This window comes from Chaetodon trifascialis, chromosome 10, assembly GCF_039877785.1.
Source record: "Chaetodon trifascialis isolate fChaTrf1 chromosome 10, fChaTrf1.hap1, whole genome shotgun sequence".
NCBI lineage: Eukaryota > Metazoa > Chordata > Actinopteri > Chaetodontiformes > Chaetodontidae > Chaetodon > Chaetodon trifascialis.
The window spans coordinates 389,760-406,405 of NC_092065.1; the positions used below are offsets into that span (position 1 = coordinate 389,760).

Here is a 16,646-nt window from a genome sequence, read left to right on the forward strand (position 1 = left end):
CACTCTTTGTGAATCTCCCTCGCAGTTTTGAATGGGTTTTGTCTCACTATCCTCTCCAGGGTGCGGTTATCCCTATTGCTTGTACACTTTTTTCTACCACATCTTTTCCTTCCCTTTGCCTTTCTACTAATGTGCTTGGACACAGAGCTCTGTGAACATCCAGCTTCTTTAGCAATGACCTTTTGGGACTTGCCCTCCTTGTGCAAGGTGTCAATGATCGTCTTTTGGACAACTGTCAGGTCAGCAGTCCCCATGATTGTGTAGCTTACAGAACTAGACTGAGAGACCATTTAAAGGCCTTTGCAGGTGTTTTGAGTTAATTAGCTGATTAGAGTGTGGCACCAGATATCTTCAATATTGACCTTTTCCACAATATTCTAATTTTCTGAGATACTCAATTGGGGGTTTTCATTAGTTGTGAGGTATAATCATCAATATTAAAAGAAGTAAATACTTGAAATATGTCGGTCTGTGTGAAATGAATGTATACGTTATACAAGTTTCACTTTTTGAATGGAATTACTGAAAAAAATCAACTTTTCCATGATATTCTAATTTTATGACCAGCACCTGTAGATTAGATACTGAAATAAAAAGTAAACTTAAGTAAAAATAAGTGTAATAATGTTTGATATTGTCAGATCTGAAATCACCTAGAATGCACTAGAGTTCGGCGTTATCCAAATCTTGATACCATCAAACCTTCCCCACATTTTCCCGGGGTATACGGTATTACCATGACTAATTAAATATCACTTTGCAGGGCAGCATTACATGCGTGCTGTTGAGACGGTCAATGCTCACGCTAGGAAGCACCAATCCTAACTTGTAGCATACCAGAAGGAGGGGGAGAAACTCAGCTAAAAGCCTCTACCAAGCATTGCCACCCAAACGAACAGAATTCATACCCCAAGAAATTATATGCGCATGTAATGAAAACACGAAAATAGCCCACGTCACAGGTACTGCTTCTGCTGATTTCACCACTTCACGCAAACCACAAAAGCAGTGGACGCATGCAGAACGTGCTCAGAGCAGACACACTTTTCACACCAGCTTTGGTTGCAGCTGTTAAGGACTCGAATCACACAGAGGCCAGGACCCAGAATGCAGAGACAATAACTCTGGTTTTTATTGTCCGAATATAAAGTAACAAATACAACAAAAATCTCCACAAGGGTAAAAAACTCCTAGACTAAAGCAAAAGGCGACTTTACAGAAATCTCCACTTGGGGAAAAAGACACTAAACAAAGTAACGAAAAATCACCTCGAAAGGGAGAAAAAACTCAGCTAGAGTAAGTTAAATCAAAAATCACCTGCAAACAGGGACAACACTTGAGAAGTCAGCGATATAGATAACTCGAGATTCCAACAACTAGAGACCATGTGCAGTGAGACACAAAGGGCTGGACGAAATCATCTGGCGATGAGGAGAGAGCGGGGCCAGCTTAAGAAGCCGCACGCTGATGAGTGCTGATGCGCTCAGGTGCGTCTCAGGAGCGCAGCCGGAGAACACTCGGCCCAGCTCCCGCCTCGCTCTAACTGATGAGAGGAGAAGTGAGAGAGGAAACACAAGCAAAAAACACAAAAACAAACAGTTCAAAAAGCACAGCCATGACAGTAGCACACCACCTCATTGTCTGTGAAGTTTTGTTTACATTTTCACAACATTTTCATGACTGACTGAGCTTGCTGTGGACTACAGGCAGCAGCGGCAGCAGGAGTGGGTGGCTCAGACAGGCAGTTATATGGAAGATATTAAGTTACATTAAATGTAGTGTATTGAATTTGAATTTGAAGTTTTGTTTACTTTTAGTAATTCTCTTATTATCTACAGTGGTGGAAAAAAGTTTTTGGACACCCAATGCATTTGTGAAATATTGCAGTAAGAATCACTCTTAGGTCTTCTAGTGCAATTTCTTTTAGTACAGTCACAGCCAAAATACTAAACCAATCCTAAAAACTCTCTCACTCATACTTCAAGCAAGCTATATTGACAGGTGTGCACATGTGCATTACTTAATAAAACAAATGCACACATAGTAGTAATCATAGTTATTTCATAAGATGGTGCAGACTCAAAGCCATTTGAGGTTATTACACATCCCAGTCTATACTACAGTGATGACATTAATATAGGCTAACAATTCTTCAAATTACCATATTCTCTGAAAGTGGGTGAGAGAAGGGGGTGAACATCCTCTGCTCCCCCTCCTGTTTCGGCATGATTGCTAAGTAATCCCAGGTTAAGAAATACTGTATGTAGTGAATCTACTACGTTATAATGTCGTTTACTATTTCTCTGCTGTCAGATATGATTACATCAGTACCATATGATTACATTGACTACCACTTGATTACATTTAAGCTCTATAGTTTATAGCAGGCTCACACCATGCACTGCTTCCAGATCTTTATCTGTGTGTTTTGGTATACATAATTTTCATGATTGACTTGAGTTTGCAGTCCAGGATGATGTAAGCCTGTGTTAATTCAATGTGGACAGTGCAGGCTTTGTTCTGTGCCCTTTGGTGCTGCATGAGAGCTGTGTAGGGGTTGCTTATGGGACCTCTACCATTGTAGCATAATGTGAATTTGAAGCTTTGTTTTACTGCTGCAGTTAAATTAAAAAAAAAAGAAGCAGCTATTTTTCTTAGTACTCTAAAGTGGTCCATGATTTGTGAAATGCAAAAGGAAGGCCAAGTAGAAGCAGACATGTTTGTGCTGTCTTAATATTGTCTGTCTGTACAAAATGAGATCAAGACCTTATTTTTTTCCCTTTGTAAAAATGAGATATTTATTGTGGAAGCCTTTGTGGTTAGACCTAATCAGGATTTTCATAGTCACCAACAATAATCTAAAGCCTCAGGCATACTAAACCAGATGAAGAGAGCCAGAACCTACTTTGCTCTATTCCCTGACCTATTTGTGGTGCATTACTGGCATTATGCAGTTCCAAAAATACAGATTAAATTCATTGACAGCTCATAACCATACTAGAGATCGACCAATATGGATTTTTCAGGGCCGATACTGATTATTAATAATCAAGGGAAACCGATAGCCGATATTTAGAACCGATATTCGTTTGCAGTAAAAATTAAAATTTTGGTGCCAAAATTTAGATTAACACACCTGGGACTAGAATGAATACAGTATACTGTTTGTTTGTTTGTTTGTTTGTTTGTTTGTTTGTTTGTTTGTTTGTTTGTTTTGTGTACACTGAAAAAAAAAGATCTTAACTTTTTGTAAAATAACATTGAAATTAATTAAATTTAATAAAATAAAATTAATAATTAATTGAAATGCCTTTAAGTTTAATTATTTTAAAATAAAAAGTGATGATTAATGATTCCTTTCCCTTTCCCTTAATGATGAAGAGCAAACTAATAAAGAGGGTGGCAGGAACCTTGGCTCACTACATTTGATAGCTTTAGTAGCTACTTTTCTTTTCTTTGTTTTGGTAGAATGTATTTAATGTTCCTTTTGTTTTCTCTTTAGGTCTGAACTACAACAAACAGACATTTCATCTGAAAGGCATGAATCCACATCCTGTTTCAACTGAATGAGTGCAGTCAGCATACAGTTAACTTCTAACCTTCGGAGTGTCCCACATAGACACCCCTGACAACCATACTGTAATGTCAGCCAGTTCCTGAAAAGACAGCTTTATTACCCCTTCCACCCACCCAATTAGGAGCCAAATGGCGCTTTTGGCCAATCAAATATTGGATGCAAGCATTCTTAGTAGTGCAAATGGGAGAGCAGAACTCTCCCCGTTCTTGAGAGTGACCAATCAAAGTATCATCTACCAGGTAAATTCCACCCAGGATGACAACCGCAAGAACAGAAAATATCCCTGCCCACTGTGTGGGAAGCGTTTCCGCTTCAACAGCATCCTCTCCCTTCATATGCGAACACACACTGGCGAGAAGCCCTTCAAGTGCCCATACTGTGACCACAGGGCTGCACAGAAGGGCAATCTGAAGATACACCTCCGTACTCACAAACAAGGTTTTCTGGGTAAAGGCTGTGGGCGAATTAGGGAGGACAATAGGTTGCTTCATGAGCTTAAGGAAAGGGCAATACTAAGGGATAAGCAGACACGAGCTGGTCATGTTAACCAACAGGAAACATTTAATATTAACAAACTTCAAAAGCCCCAACTATCACACACTATCCCGACACAAGCCATGTTCTTATCCAATTCTAGTGCTGCAGAGAGCCAGCCACATAAATCAACATCTCTTAAGGTGACTACCATCCCTGATGACCCCACCCAGCCCCAACCCACTGGTTTCCGCTGCTCATTCTGTAAGGGAAAGTTCAGGAAGCAGCAGGAGCTTGAGCGCCACATCAGGATCCTACATAAACCCTATAAATGCACCTTGTGCGAGTTTGCTGCCTCACAAGAGGAGGAACTCATTGGCCATGTTGAGATGATGCATATATCTGCTGATTCAGGCTCAAGGCAGAAGCCTGTGATAAGGGCTGGTGACAAGAGGAAGCTGGTTGGTGAATTCTCCTGCATGGTGTGTGGCCAGACCTTCAGTCAGGCCTGGTTCCTAAAGGGTCACATGAGGAAGCACAAGGACTCTTTTGAGCACTGCTGCCAAATCTGTGGCCGTCGATTCAAGGAACCCTGGTTTCTGAAGAACCACATGAAGGTCCACCTCAATAAGATGGCTGGTAAGCATAATCTCCCCACTGAGCATGGCACGTCTGTTAACATGAGTAACCTAACACAAGACTGTCAGAGCAACCTCTACTCACAGTACATGTCCCACATTCACAACAGGTTCCTCATGGCTGACAGAGCAGACCATCAAGATTATAATCAGATACTTGCTACAGCAGATGCTGACATGAAGGTTCGGGAGATATTAGGGAGGTTGATTTCCTCATGTACAGGCCCTTTGACTGATGCAGAAAGTTCATCTTTGTTGGATTTCAATCATCTCCCCGCTCCACTGAGCTCCACGAGCTTGGAATATCTGCAGAAAGTAATCTCTAAAACAGATAGACTCAATAGCAGCCGCAGCAGCCAAGGGTGGCATATCATGACACCGGGGTTATCTGTTGAGCAGCAGATGTTTAGTCTCAAAGCTCGACAGGAGTGCTCTTTCTACCTGCCTGAGAGAGATCTCATTGTAGATGGGAAAGCCTGTCTTGGTGATCCAGACACCAAGGACATCAGCAGATGTGGTAGCCAAGGCAATGTGAGTCATCATGGGCCAACAGAGATCGTCACAGACATGGGAAACTCCTACTTTGGCAGTGTCCTTGGCCCTCGAACGCAATCTTCTTCTCCAGCTACAGGTAATTCAGTCTAAGAAAAATAATGCTCAAAGATTTTACACATCAAGTTAATTTTGCTTGACATGTATGTCTTTCATGTCTCTTAGGGGAGCTTTCCAAAGTTTGAAAAAAATCTGAATGACATGATTCAAATTTCATTCTAGAAAAAGTAAAATCCATTGTTAATGGAGCTTGACCCAAACTAGGAACTAAATGTTAGAATATATCTGCCTGCTGCTTTGAGGTTTTTGTTGTTGTTGTTGGTTTTTTTTTTTTGACATTTTGCCTTCAATTGACTGTAGAGAAGCGGACAGGAGGAGAGAGATAGGGATGGCATGCAACAAGGGTGCCTGGATGGGTCAGAACCAGAAAGCAGTTTGCACAGCTTAGCCTGTAGGCTAAATCAATGCCCCAACTATTCTTTTTTATATTTTTTGCAAGTCTCCTAACTTTATGGAAGTAACATACTGAATCCCCGTAGAAGCCCTTTAACATTTAGTCAGATTTTGCAAGATTACATGTTCTAGCTGAGAATTGACTGGCTTAAATGACAGACCTACAACCATTCACTTATACAATGCAATAAAAATAAGCTAAGGATATCACAACAAAGGATCAACTTTATGCACTCATAATCTTTTCTGAATGTTTTCTCTTTTTTAAATATAATAGTAGTGTGACAGCTGTGGCCTGTGTGTTGTCTTTTAGTGTAGGTAGACATGAAGGCACAGGGTCAGAAACAACGCCACCACAGAAATTACTGTTATGCATAAGGACTTCCTTTTAAAGATAATGGCATTATGGTGAATTGTAGGAATAATTAATATGCTCTGTTTTTTTATCAGTCACTTCCCCACCCCTTGCCTACAGGGGCACAAGATGTTAATGCATGCCATCTGCTGTTTTTAATGATTTCATGTATACCACCCAACGATTTTTATGATTTGATCTACCACCTGGTATTTCTATTGATAGTTTTCTGTTCCACCTGGTGATTTGGATGATTTGGCTATCGGGATAAATGCTATTCTTGTCATGGCATCCTGCTAACATTTTACCATCTTACCTAAATTACTGCTATATTAGTAAGAGAAGAGAAATAATTCCCAACTTTTGTTGTGATTCTTCAAAGTCAGTGGTTATTCTCAGTTGGAGTACTGTTGTTAATTTACATCTAAGGCTGATGAACTGTTGTGGGGTTTGATTCAGTATCCTCTTAAATGTTGGCCGTATTGCAGAGATATATGGATCAGATCTAATCTCATTAGATGATTTGTTTCCATATAGTACACACATACTGGTATCTGCATATTTACATGTAAATGCTGGCAGTATGTGGCCAAATGCCTGTCTGGTTGCTCTTTAAGAAACATTTTCAGGCTCCATTGTTTTTACCTTCCCTCTTCTCCCCTATCACAGAGACCATACAATGTCACTTCCAGAGACATTTATGATAGCTGACAATCTTAGGATTTGAGTGCACGCACTTCTGGGATGGTACGTTCAGTATCAGACTCTAATTTCAGTCAATATTAAGTGTGCAAACTAATTCATTGTAAAGGTCAAGCGTCATTGCTTTAGTCAGTGATGGATCCAGCAGGCTCTCTCCCCCTCTCCTCCTTTCATCTCTGCTCTTGTGCTTGTGTAATGGTAGACTCACTCTGGGGGCTTAGCATCGCATTGTTTAGCTCTGACAATATATCCCAGAGACCTCTGCAGCTGCTCCCTATGCTTACAATGACGGATTAATTAACACAATCATATGGTGCTGGCCCTGGCTCAACACACAGGTCTGCTGCAGGAAAGATAGGTAAATCCAACGCATATGGAGAACACACACCACTTGATGAGAGTTAAGTAACAAGGAAATGTTTTGTTCAGTGGTGGGAGGTTGTAAGTGATCAAGTCTGTCTGTCTTGTGGTTGGATTTGGAGGAAGAGACAGGGAAAGAGTGAGTGCTTTCTGATTCAGGAGATCGGAGATGCTGAAGAAGAATTACCACTGCCAGATGTTCATCTTGAGGAACATTCATTAGTCCAGAACTGCTAGCTGCATTGTTCATAGTCAGCCTATGGTGGTCATGCGGTTAGTGATGTTCTCAATATGGATAGCAAATATATTAGTCATGACTGTTGGAATGAGAGGCAGCTTCTTTGCTTGATATATCTAGAAACAGTTCTGGATTAAGATTTCTAACTACAGATGCCCAGTATCTTAAATGAAAAATCACTTCTCTCAATATCTCATCATTCACTATAATACTAATCTGAGATTAAGAATAACAACTCTTCTTAAAATGATAAACTAATGAAGGGTGCATGCTTCAGGCCTCGAATATGCATTGGACAGTTGCTGAGAAACAGTTGTTGAGAATAAAAACATGCCTAACAAACATAACATACTCTGACAGTTATTAATTAGTCCCATTCAATACTCTTAACTTCAAGGTCAGTGAGCAGACACACTGTATAATGATGTTGTGTTTTTCTCCCTTATTCCCTGCTTTTACCCGTCTCTTACTGCTCAGCTAAGAGAGCCTGAAATTTAGATGTCTTTAAAAATGTGAATGGTAATATGAGCAGAGATTTACCCAGACACACAGACAAAGCAATCTGCTGTATCAAGTATCACTTTTCATTTGGCTGTTTCGGTTACATCAGCATGTTCTCTGTGATTGCTGAAAGTTATAGCATTTTTTAACTAAATAGGTTCTTATCTAACTCAATCCTGTGTCAGGTTTTAGAGCCAGTCTGACTGGCTTATATACACTGATTACCTGTTGGCTTTTCCATCTCCCTGTCACTTCTGTCTTTTAATCCTATTTTTAATTATTATTGCAGATATGAGGCTCAAATTAAGCTCAAAATGCTTGTTTTCTTAGCACTCAGATAAAAAGATTTACCCAGGGAGTTCTGAACACCTGCCTTGAAATATCGTTCCACTGTCTCCTGAATGCATTTGGCTTAATTGACTTGGAAACATCCCAAATGTGTCATTGACTATGTGGTCTAATTAATATTAATGATATATGCTATTATAAACATCAAAGAACATCTGGTGCCCCTGTTTTTCTCACCAGTCTTGTGTGTGACTCTCACTCTGTTTCATCTTAAACCAAGCCAGCCACCATGTACAATATCTCTGTTTTGCATTTGAGGTGCTCGATTGTATACATAGAAATAGCCAAAACCCCACTGTATAGAACTTTATATCTACAGTATGTGAGCACATGATTGCATTGATGGTTTGTTGTAAATCTTTACACCTATTTCCATATGAAGTGAATCAGTCGTCCAAGCCCAGGTGCATGCTTCTTCCATAGGCACAGCTCCCTTGAGGAATGTATTTATTTACCTTTTTTTTTTCAATCTTGCACATCCAGTAAGGGCGGATCACTCATACATATCATTTCATTAGATACTCTGTGTTGGGTGAGAGAGGCTGAGGTTTGTATTGATGCAGTAATTGGAGTTTTGGTTGAAAATCTAAGATTTAAAATTACTCCTCTCAAATAATGTGAGCCTCAGCAGTGTAAGTAAATCTTTAACTGATTATGTTAGTGTCAAACAGCGTTAGCGTCATCACAAAGAATGCACTCGTCCAAGGCAGAGTCTTCAGTGTTTGCATTGTTTTACCACATTCATGTGGGCTGGAAAAAGGGTTTAGGAAGGTCCATTTTCAAAGATGAGGTCAGATATGTGTTTTTCAGCATTGGAGCTTGCCAGTAATGTCATGGTAACTTAATCCACAGAATAATTGAGATCCCTTAGACAAGGGTGTGGCACTATTGAAGTATCTTTCTTCATTCTTGCATGCTTATGAACATCACCACACACATTAAACATATGCAGACATTAATCAAACATGCTTTACATGCTGTAGACACACACACACACACACACACACACACACACACACACACACAGAGTACAAAAAGGTGACTGTCTTCAGATCGAGGACACAAATTTACCATATCAGCAGGGCTTTTTCAATTTCTTTAGGTTCAGCTATATTTAATCTAACTACTATGCAGGTGCTAGTTTACGGTTTTGTACATTTGAAATGGTAGAAAACAACCATTCTTTTACTACTATTCAGCTCACAAAATTGCTTTTTCTATTAAAGTTGGAAACAAAGCAAAGTATTGACTATAAATCATTTGATCTCGATTTACCGCTGAGAATTACCTCAGGGTCAGATCTTCAGGTGTATGAAATTGATATTTCTCTTCCAGGGATGAATCACTGTCGTAAGTCTGACATTAGTCCATTAAAGAAGAACAATAGGGCATCAATATGCATAAAATTAAATTAATGGTGTTGGGTTTATCTCTCTATCCCAGACACATCCCTAAAAGACACAGTATAATGTATGACCTAACCTTCAAATGCCAGGAGAGTGTTGGGCAATAAACTGCCAATATTTGTGGCTTAATCACATCAGATGACTTTTACTGTAATTGGAATGGCAGCGAAATAGCTGGGATAGTGCAAGACTGAGGTCTAAGACAATCAGTAAGTCACAGGGAGTTTCTGTGATGGCTATAAGGATTAAATTGCAGGTGAACAGAGGGAAGAAGGCATTTAAATTTCCTTTAATGAAAAGTTATGGATATTGGGACCAAATCGTGTTTCCGGATAGATATTTTTAGTAGGTTAAAAGGAGAAAAATTACCCTTTGTCACTCTCCACAATACACTTTGTTTTGAATTATGGTCCCACCACACAATTTTTCAAGAATGAAGTGAAAATAAAGTCAGCTACATGGTGCAGTTAATTAGAACTGCTCACATGTTGGACTTATTTTTGACCGGGAAACCCACTCACTGGTTTTTGATGGAATGTGGTTCTCGTCTGCAACATCTGCCTTGCTCTAGTTGCTTCACATTTCACTGTTCATTATTTCTGGAAGAATCTGATTTGGTGTTAACATTGTTGGGTGTATTTATTGCACATGGTGGTGGCGTCCATACTGTAAAATGATGGATCACTGGAGCTGAAAGCTGATTACAGGCTTGATTTACTGCAGGGCAGCGCTTAAATTATTCAACTCAGCCTAGTGTGGGATTGCAACATTTTTCATGTTTAGACAACAGTTGGTATCTACTTTTCTCAGAAAAAACACTCAATATGCTTCATATACACATACTTCCCAATTTGATTTGGATTTTATTTTGTTTTGTTATTTGTATTATTGTCTCTGTTAGGTGGGGAAATTGACAGATGTCGTCTCCCCGGTGACTACACCACTGCACAGACAGCTTTCCTGGGCTTTCATCTGGATCGCTACCGCTTTCCCAACTGGCAAAATAGCAGGGATCTTTCCTCTCCACTGCAGCCCACCAGCAGCGGCTCCAGTCCCAACTCCAACCCCAAGCTCACACCCAGATCCAGGGAAGACTGGAGCCCAGCTGAAGATCACTGCCTTGGTTATGAGAGTCAAAGTGAAAATGCCCTTCTCATCAACAAGCAGTCTAGCCTCACTGACAAAGATGCAGAAGTAGATGGCTTTTTGCCTACTCAGACTAGGAGGACCCAGTATGAACCTTTAGATTTGTCCTTGAGGCCAGAGTCTGTCACGTCTTATTCAGCCATGTCTCCTGTAGTATCGGTACAGGTGTCTGGTGTTTTTAGTAATGGACTGTCCACTTCCATTACCCGCCAGCTGAAAAGTTATTCTAGTGTTGCAGCTGAACTAAGTGTGAAAGAAAGTGCTGATTTTCAGGGTCCTGGTGAGAAGAAGCACGACAAGTCTGAACATTGGAGCAAAGCTGGGGCTGAATATACCATCTCCTCTTTGGAGAACTTGACTCCAGGACAGGCCAATCATTTCCATTATCAAGGCGACCTGCTCTCTTTCCTCAGATCCCAGGGCCACATGAGCAGCACACCTGCCAGTTCACACAAAGCCAGTCTGAATGGTGTGGCGGACTTGGAGAAAGATGTTGTATCAGGTGAGCGTCATATACTATTCTCTATGCAGCTGTCTCTGAGGTCAAAACACAGTGAGGGCTGCTTTCATATTTGAAAGTATCTATTGCCACCTAGTGGATAAAGACCAGTCGTTTCTTTTTTTCATCTTGTTATCCCCTTTCACATGCTTTGTACCACTTCATCTAACTTAATTCTTTATATAATTGGTTGACTAGCACACTGGCTACATGCATTGTATTAATGCCACAAGGATGCTGCTTTTGAAATCTCAAAAAAGTTTTTTTTCAATATCTCAGCCCTCGGTGTGAAGAGTAAAAGTGAGAGTGTGACTAAATCATGGCTGTCACAAGCAATACACTTCCCTTATATTCATAGCAAATTAGATTTTTTTCTCTTGCCAGATCAAGGGCCAGGGCTAAAAAAAGACACAGGTGCCTGTCATTGATTAGCCTTACACTTTATGTCATAATCTCCATGTGTGATAGGTTACAAATCTCCCAAGCCAATAGAGCCCACTGATGGAGAGGCTTAAGCTCTTGTGCTGGTGTGATATGCTTGCTGAGTGCAGATTTAATATTGCTGTTTCTCAGGAGAGGGAATCCAACAGCTGGGGTGATATGCATGTATTATGAGTGCAACATGATACACCTTCTCTCTGATCCTCCTGTTATTCAGAAACTCAATATGTTTGTGTGCGTGCGTGCGTGTGTGTGTGTGTGTGTGTGTGTGTGTGTGTGTGTGTGTGTGTGTGTGTGTGTGTGAGTGACAGTGCCTGTCAACTCCATTTGGAATTAACATCTGTTCCCTCTCTTTGTGATTCTAAGAGGATGATTTAGTTTTCCATTTGATTGTACAGAATGTTATTACAACATGCCATAAAGCACCCCTCCACTTCAACTCCTGTCATAGCCATCACACTATTCATGTGTCTTTCTTACTTTTATTGTGTATAAGGCCATTTGAATAAAAAATAAATAAATTTGGGTTAGGGAATAGCTGATTCGGAATATTTGGAATAGCTGGCAGTTTTGAGTTGTCTTTGAGCAGGCCTTGTGTTTTATATTCCTGTAAAAAATTTAAGAACAGGACAGATAAACATCTGACTGTTGCTTGTGTCTTACAGCACAGCAGCATCATTCTCAACTAGGCGTCATTTCAACCACCTGCCACCTTTTGTTTGAAAGATTGATCCTCCATGTTTTTTTTTGTTGTTTTTTTTTGTTCCATGAGGAAGTATTTGTCAAAGAGACAATAAACACCTGTCAGTCAATCTGGACATTTAAATGGGTAACTGACACTGAGAGTCCATTGAGTGTCTTCTAATACTGAACTACACAGGTGGCCCGGTAGCCTGTTCCGTGTGCAGAGCTGACCAGGTGGCATCATGGGGCTGTCTCCTGTTGCCCCCATCATCTCGAAACTGTGTGGCACGTTGAGTAGCATGGTGACATATTGCCAGGCAGTTTGGACATGGAGTGATGTGTTTGTGATGACAGTTCAGGTTGGCTCCAATGTGCTAGCAGTGGTAATTGGCCAGATGGTGACCTCTGGTTGAACCTGTCTGCATGCTCATTAGACTCACTGAAGTCTCCCTTGTGTATAAAAAGAAACTCTCATCTCTGCACTGCTTTGGCTAAACCACTAGAGGGCAGCATTTACTAGTCTAATAGTCAAGTTGTTGTAAAGCTTGTAAATATTTCTCCACAAATTATTAATGGCATGCTTTCATATTTCACAGACACAATTAGAACAACTACTTATTAACTACAGTCCAATTTTAAACCAGTTAACTATAACTGTGACATCAAGTAAGGCCTTTCAGATGCATGAGAACAAGTGAATATGAAAAAATAAATGTATAAAGGACGAATAAAAGAACAGAGTACAGAAAGAAACAAAAGACCCTGTTTTGAAAGGTTGAAAGGGGTGAGCCATTATCTGACTTGACCTCCACCCTTCATGGACAGGGTGAGAGAAAGTGAGAGAAAAAGGAGAGAGAAAAGGAGTGAGAAAGATCACCATAGATGGAGATAGATGGAGTGATAGCGAGGTAAGACAGTGAGGAAAGAGGTGTGGTAGTGTGGCTATCTCCATGAGTAGATGTTGTTAGTTGTTATAAGTATATTACTTATAGTAATATGTGTGCAGGTGCAAACATATACAGTGACTTGCAAAAGTACCCCCCCCCCCCCCCCCCCCCAATTTGCTGAATTATTATTTAATTCAGTAAATTTCTGTTTAAAGGGAAAAAAAAAAATTGATTGTCAATATTTTTCAATACTCAGCAGTATGGACACATTTCAGTCCATTCTGCAATATACTGATGTCAGTCCTATTTATGGCAAGAGTAAAAACTAACTAAAAATAATTTGACTCTTTGGAGAAATACATTTCCCTTTTGCTTTCTTGCTGAGGGGTACATGAGAAGATACCACTCATATCTTTGAAGTTAAAGTCATGAATATGTTCTGTACTTTTTCTTGGCTGGTGCAGTGATTTTGCTAAAAAGAATTCTGTATAGGCAAGAAACAGCAAATGATCACACACATTTTAAACAAACTCCCAGGTTAGCTTAACTTTTTTAAAGTAAAAGGTGAACTATATGATTATTATCCAAATTGGCCTTTGTAAACATCTGTCACATTTTATAGACTGAATTTCTAATTCTCCTTTGATCTAGCATGCTGCTTGCTGTAGTTGTGTGCACATAAGATTTTCGTGTGCATTGAGGGACTATTAGGTGAGCACTACTCACGGTGTGCTCACTTTCACTTCAACTTACAAGTAAAGTGCTTTGCATTTACTGGCTAAACTAAAGCTTGTTTACAAGCTGTGTGATTGTGTGACTGTCCGTGATTCTTGCCTTGTCTGACTTTGTTGTAGCAATGTTGCCGTGTTCCCAGATCTCAGCAATCACTTTGGTGAGTACAATGTTATCATAACAGATGGAAATGATGGCCATAATTACATTACAAAACCCAAGTTGTAATAAAAAAGAATTGTCCTTTATTACAGTTCAATGTCAGTATTATGCAAAGTCAAAGTTATTTTATTTTAAAGTTTTTTTTTTCTCTTTTTTTTAATCTCAACACTATACAATCCCACTCCTCTTGTATCCTGTCCAGTCTATTTGTGCATCCGTGCATCATGTGTACATTCATAGAAGTGTGTGTGTGTATGTTTGTGTGTGTGTGTGTGCATGTACAGCTAAATTAGTGAAGTCCAATTTAGACATTGGGAGTAAGGACATTTTTGAAAAGTAAGAACTTTTTCGGCCTGTCCTCACTTTTTAGGCCAGACCCTCAAAGGGCTGTTTGATGGTTAGGATTTTGTTTAAAGAATTAGTTTTAGGTTGGGGTTAGGTTTAGATAAGGGCTAGGTAAGGGTTGGGGTTAGGCATTTAACTGTGATGAAGGTACAAACACGTGCATGTGTGCGTATCTCTCTAAGTGTGTGTGGCATCCCAACTGCTCTGTGCCTGGATTTTGACAAAACTTTTCTGCTTACTATTGTTCCTCACAGACAGCCCTCTCCCATCCTCAATAAGACTCTCTCTCTCTCTCTCTCTCTCTCTCTCTCTCTGTTGTGTGTCCTTTACAGCCATCAGGTTCTTATACACTAACAGATGGAGCATTACCCGCCCCCTCCCCCCAAAACACATTTCTATGTAAATGTGAAAGTGAGTGTTCAGATGGCTACAGCTGTCTCAGCTGTGATGAGGAGGAAATACAGAGGAAGAGGCAGGGCAGGGTAAAAAAGGCTGAGGCAGCCCTCAGTTTTTGGGAAGTGATGTCAAATGACATCAGCACATAATGGTTTACTGTTCCATGAATCACAGAAAAACACATTGTTAGACAGAGGAGAAATAAAAAAAATAGCACATCAGTGAACAAGAATACAATGGCTGTCTCCGTGGATAGGTAAATGAGTCAACTACTGCAGTTTTTGTTTTGATCTTAGCAATACCTACAGACTTTTGTGTCATACTGATTTTTAGGGACATCAAATAAACTTCTGGAAGCTATTAATGGTATGCTTTGTTGTTTGTATCTAAAAGGTACACTCATGTAGGTTCACATTGTTTGTAGTGGAGTTATGTAGTGGGTGATAAGAAGGTGGACAGACAGGAAGTTTTGGCTTGCCTTCCATCCCAGCTGCAGATGGCTGTCACGTCAGTGTCTCAACACTGGTTTGTGTGTGTTTGTGTTATGTATAGGAAATGTGTTTCAACAAATTATAACGTGCTGGCCTTTTCGTAAAACCTTGTCAGCATGTCAGTGTACCATAACTAATAGGAAATGTGTTTGAACACCATTGAAATGTCAATGTATGTGTCATTGTCAAAATTTAAATTCTCATATGCCAACATCTTGCAACATAATTTCTTCGTAGAACTCAATCTCAACCTTCTAGTTTTCTCAAAGCGTTTTGATGAGAGCCAGACCTGTTAGTGTGTCTCAATCTGGTTTTCTTACAGCAGTCAAATGAGACAAGGTTTGAGTACAGAAGAATAGTATAGTCATATGTTATCATCTAAAAAAAATCATCCAATTGGAGTTAATGCTCAGTGATTTACTTTTAAAGGACATACATTGCCACATCGCAGCAGGTAGTGCGCGTGCCTCACAACAAGAAGGTCGCCAGTTGGATTCCTGGGTCAGGCCTTTCTGTGTGAAGTTTGCATGTCCTTCCCGTGCATGCGTGGGTTCTCTCCAGGTACTCCAGCTTCCTCCCACAGACCAAAAACATGCTCATTAGGTTAATTGGTGACTCTAAATTGCTCCTAGGTGTGAGTGTGAGTGTGAATGGTTGTGTGCTTGTGCCCTGCGATCGGCTGGCGACCGGTCCAGGGTGTACCCCGCCTCCCGCCCGTCGACAGCCGAGATAGGCTCTGGCCCCTCCCCCGCGACCCTGAAAGGGATAAGCGGCATAGAAAATGGATGGACATTGCCACATTTGTTATTCATTCCAGACCCTGCAGAGGTTAAACTTCTATAAACTGTGGTAGTCAGTCTGTTTTCACTCTGTGCTTTCTTTTTCCTTTCCAGCTCGGAAGCCATTCCAGTGCAGGTACTGCCCCTATAGCGCCTCCCAGAAGGGCAACCTGAAGACCCACGTCCTTTGTGTCCACCGCAAGCCTTTTGACAACAGCCTCTACCCTGACCGCCGCCTCCGACGATCACACACACCCCAGAGGCCCTCCAGATTGCCTCAGTGCATTACAGGAGACAATTGTACATCTGAGAGAGACCTGATAGGCATGACATCACTTTGTGGGACATAATGTTTTTTGGCAATAGCAGATATATACAGTTATGATTATGGTTTTAGCTTCATCTCAAAGAGTTTAGGATGATTGAGATGAAGAAGAGTTGATAACCAACCTTGATGTATATTCCAGTGTTAACTTGAAG

The 16,646-nt window shown here is 40.4% G+C and overlaps 1 protein-coding gene across 1 annotated transcript; it reads left to right on the forward strand.

Annotated features, from left to right (window-relative positions):
* The first annotated feature begins 1,467 nt into the window (after positions 1-1,467).
* On the forward strand, positions 1,468-16,340 carry LOC139337284 (zinc finger protein 536-like). Its single transcript, XM_070971805.1, has 5 exons — positions 1,468-1,558; positions 3,665-4,690; positions 10,506-11,252; positions 14,116-14,153; positions 16,281-16,340. Exons 1-5 carry the CDS (start codon positions 1,468-1,470, stop codon positions 16,338-16,340), a joined length of 1,962 nt encoding a protein of 653 aa, XP_070827906.1.
* Positions 16,341-16,646: the final 306 nt, after the last annotated feature.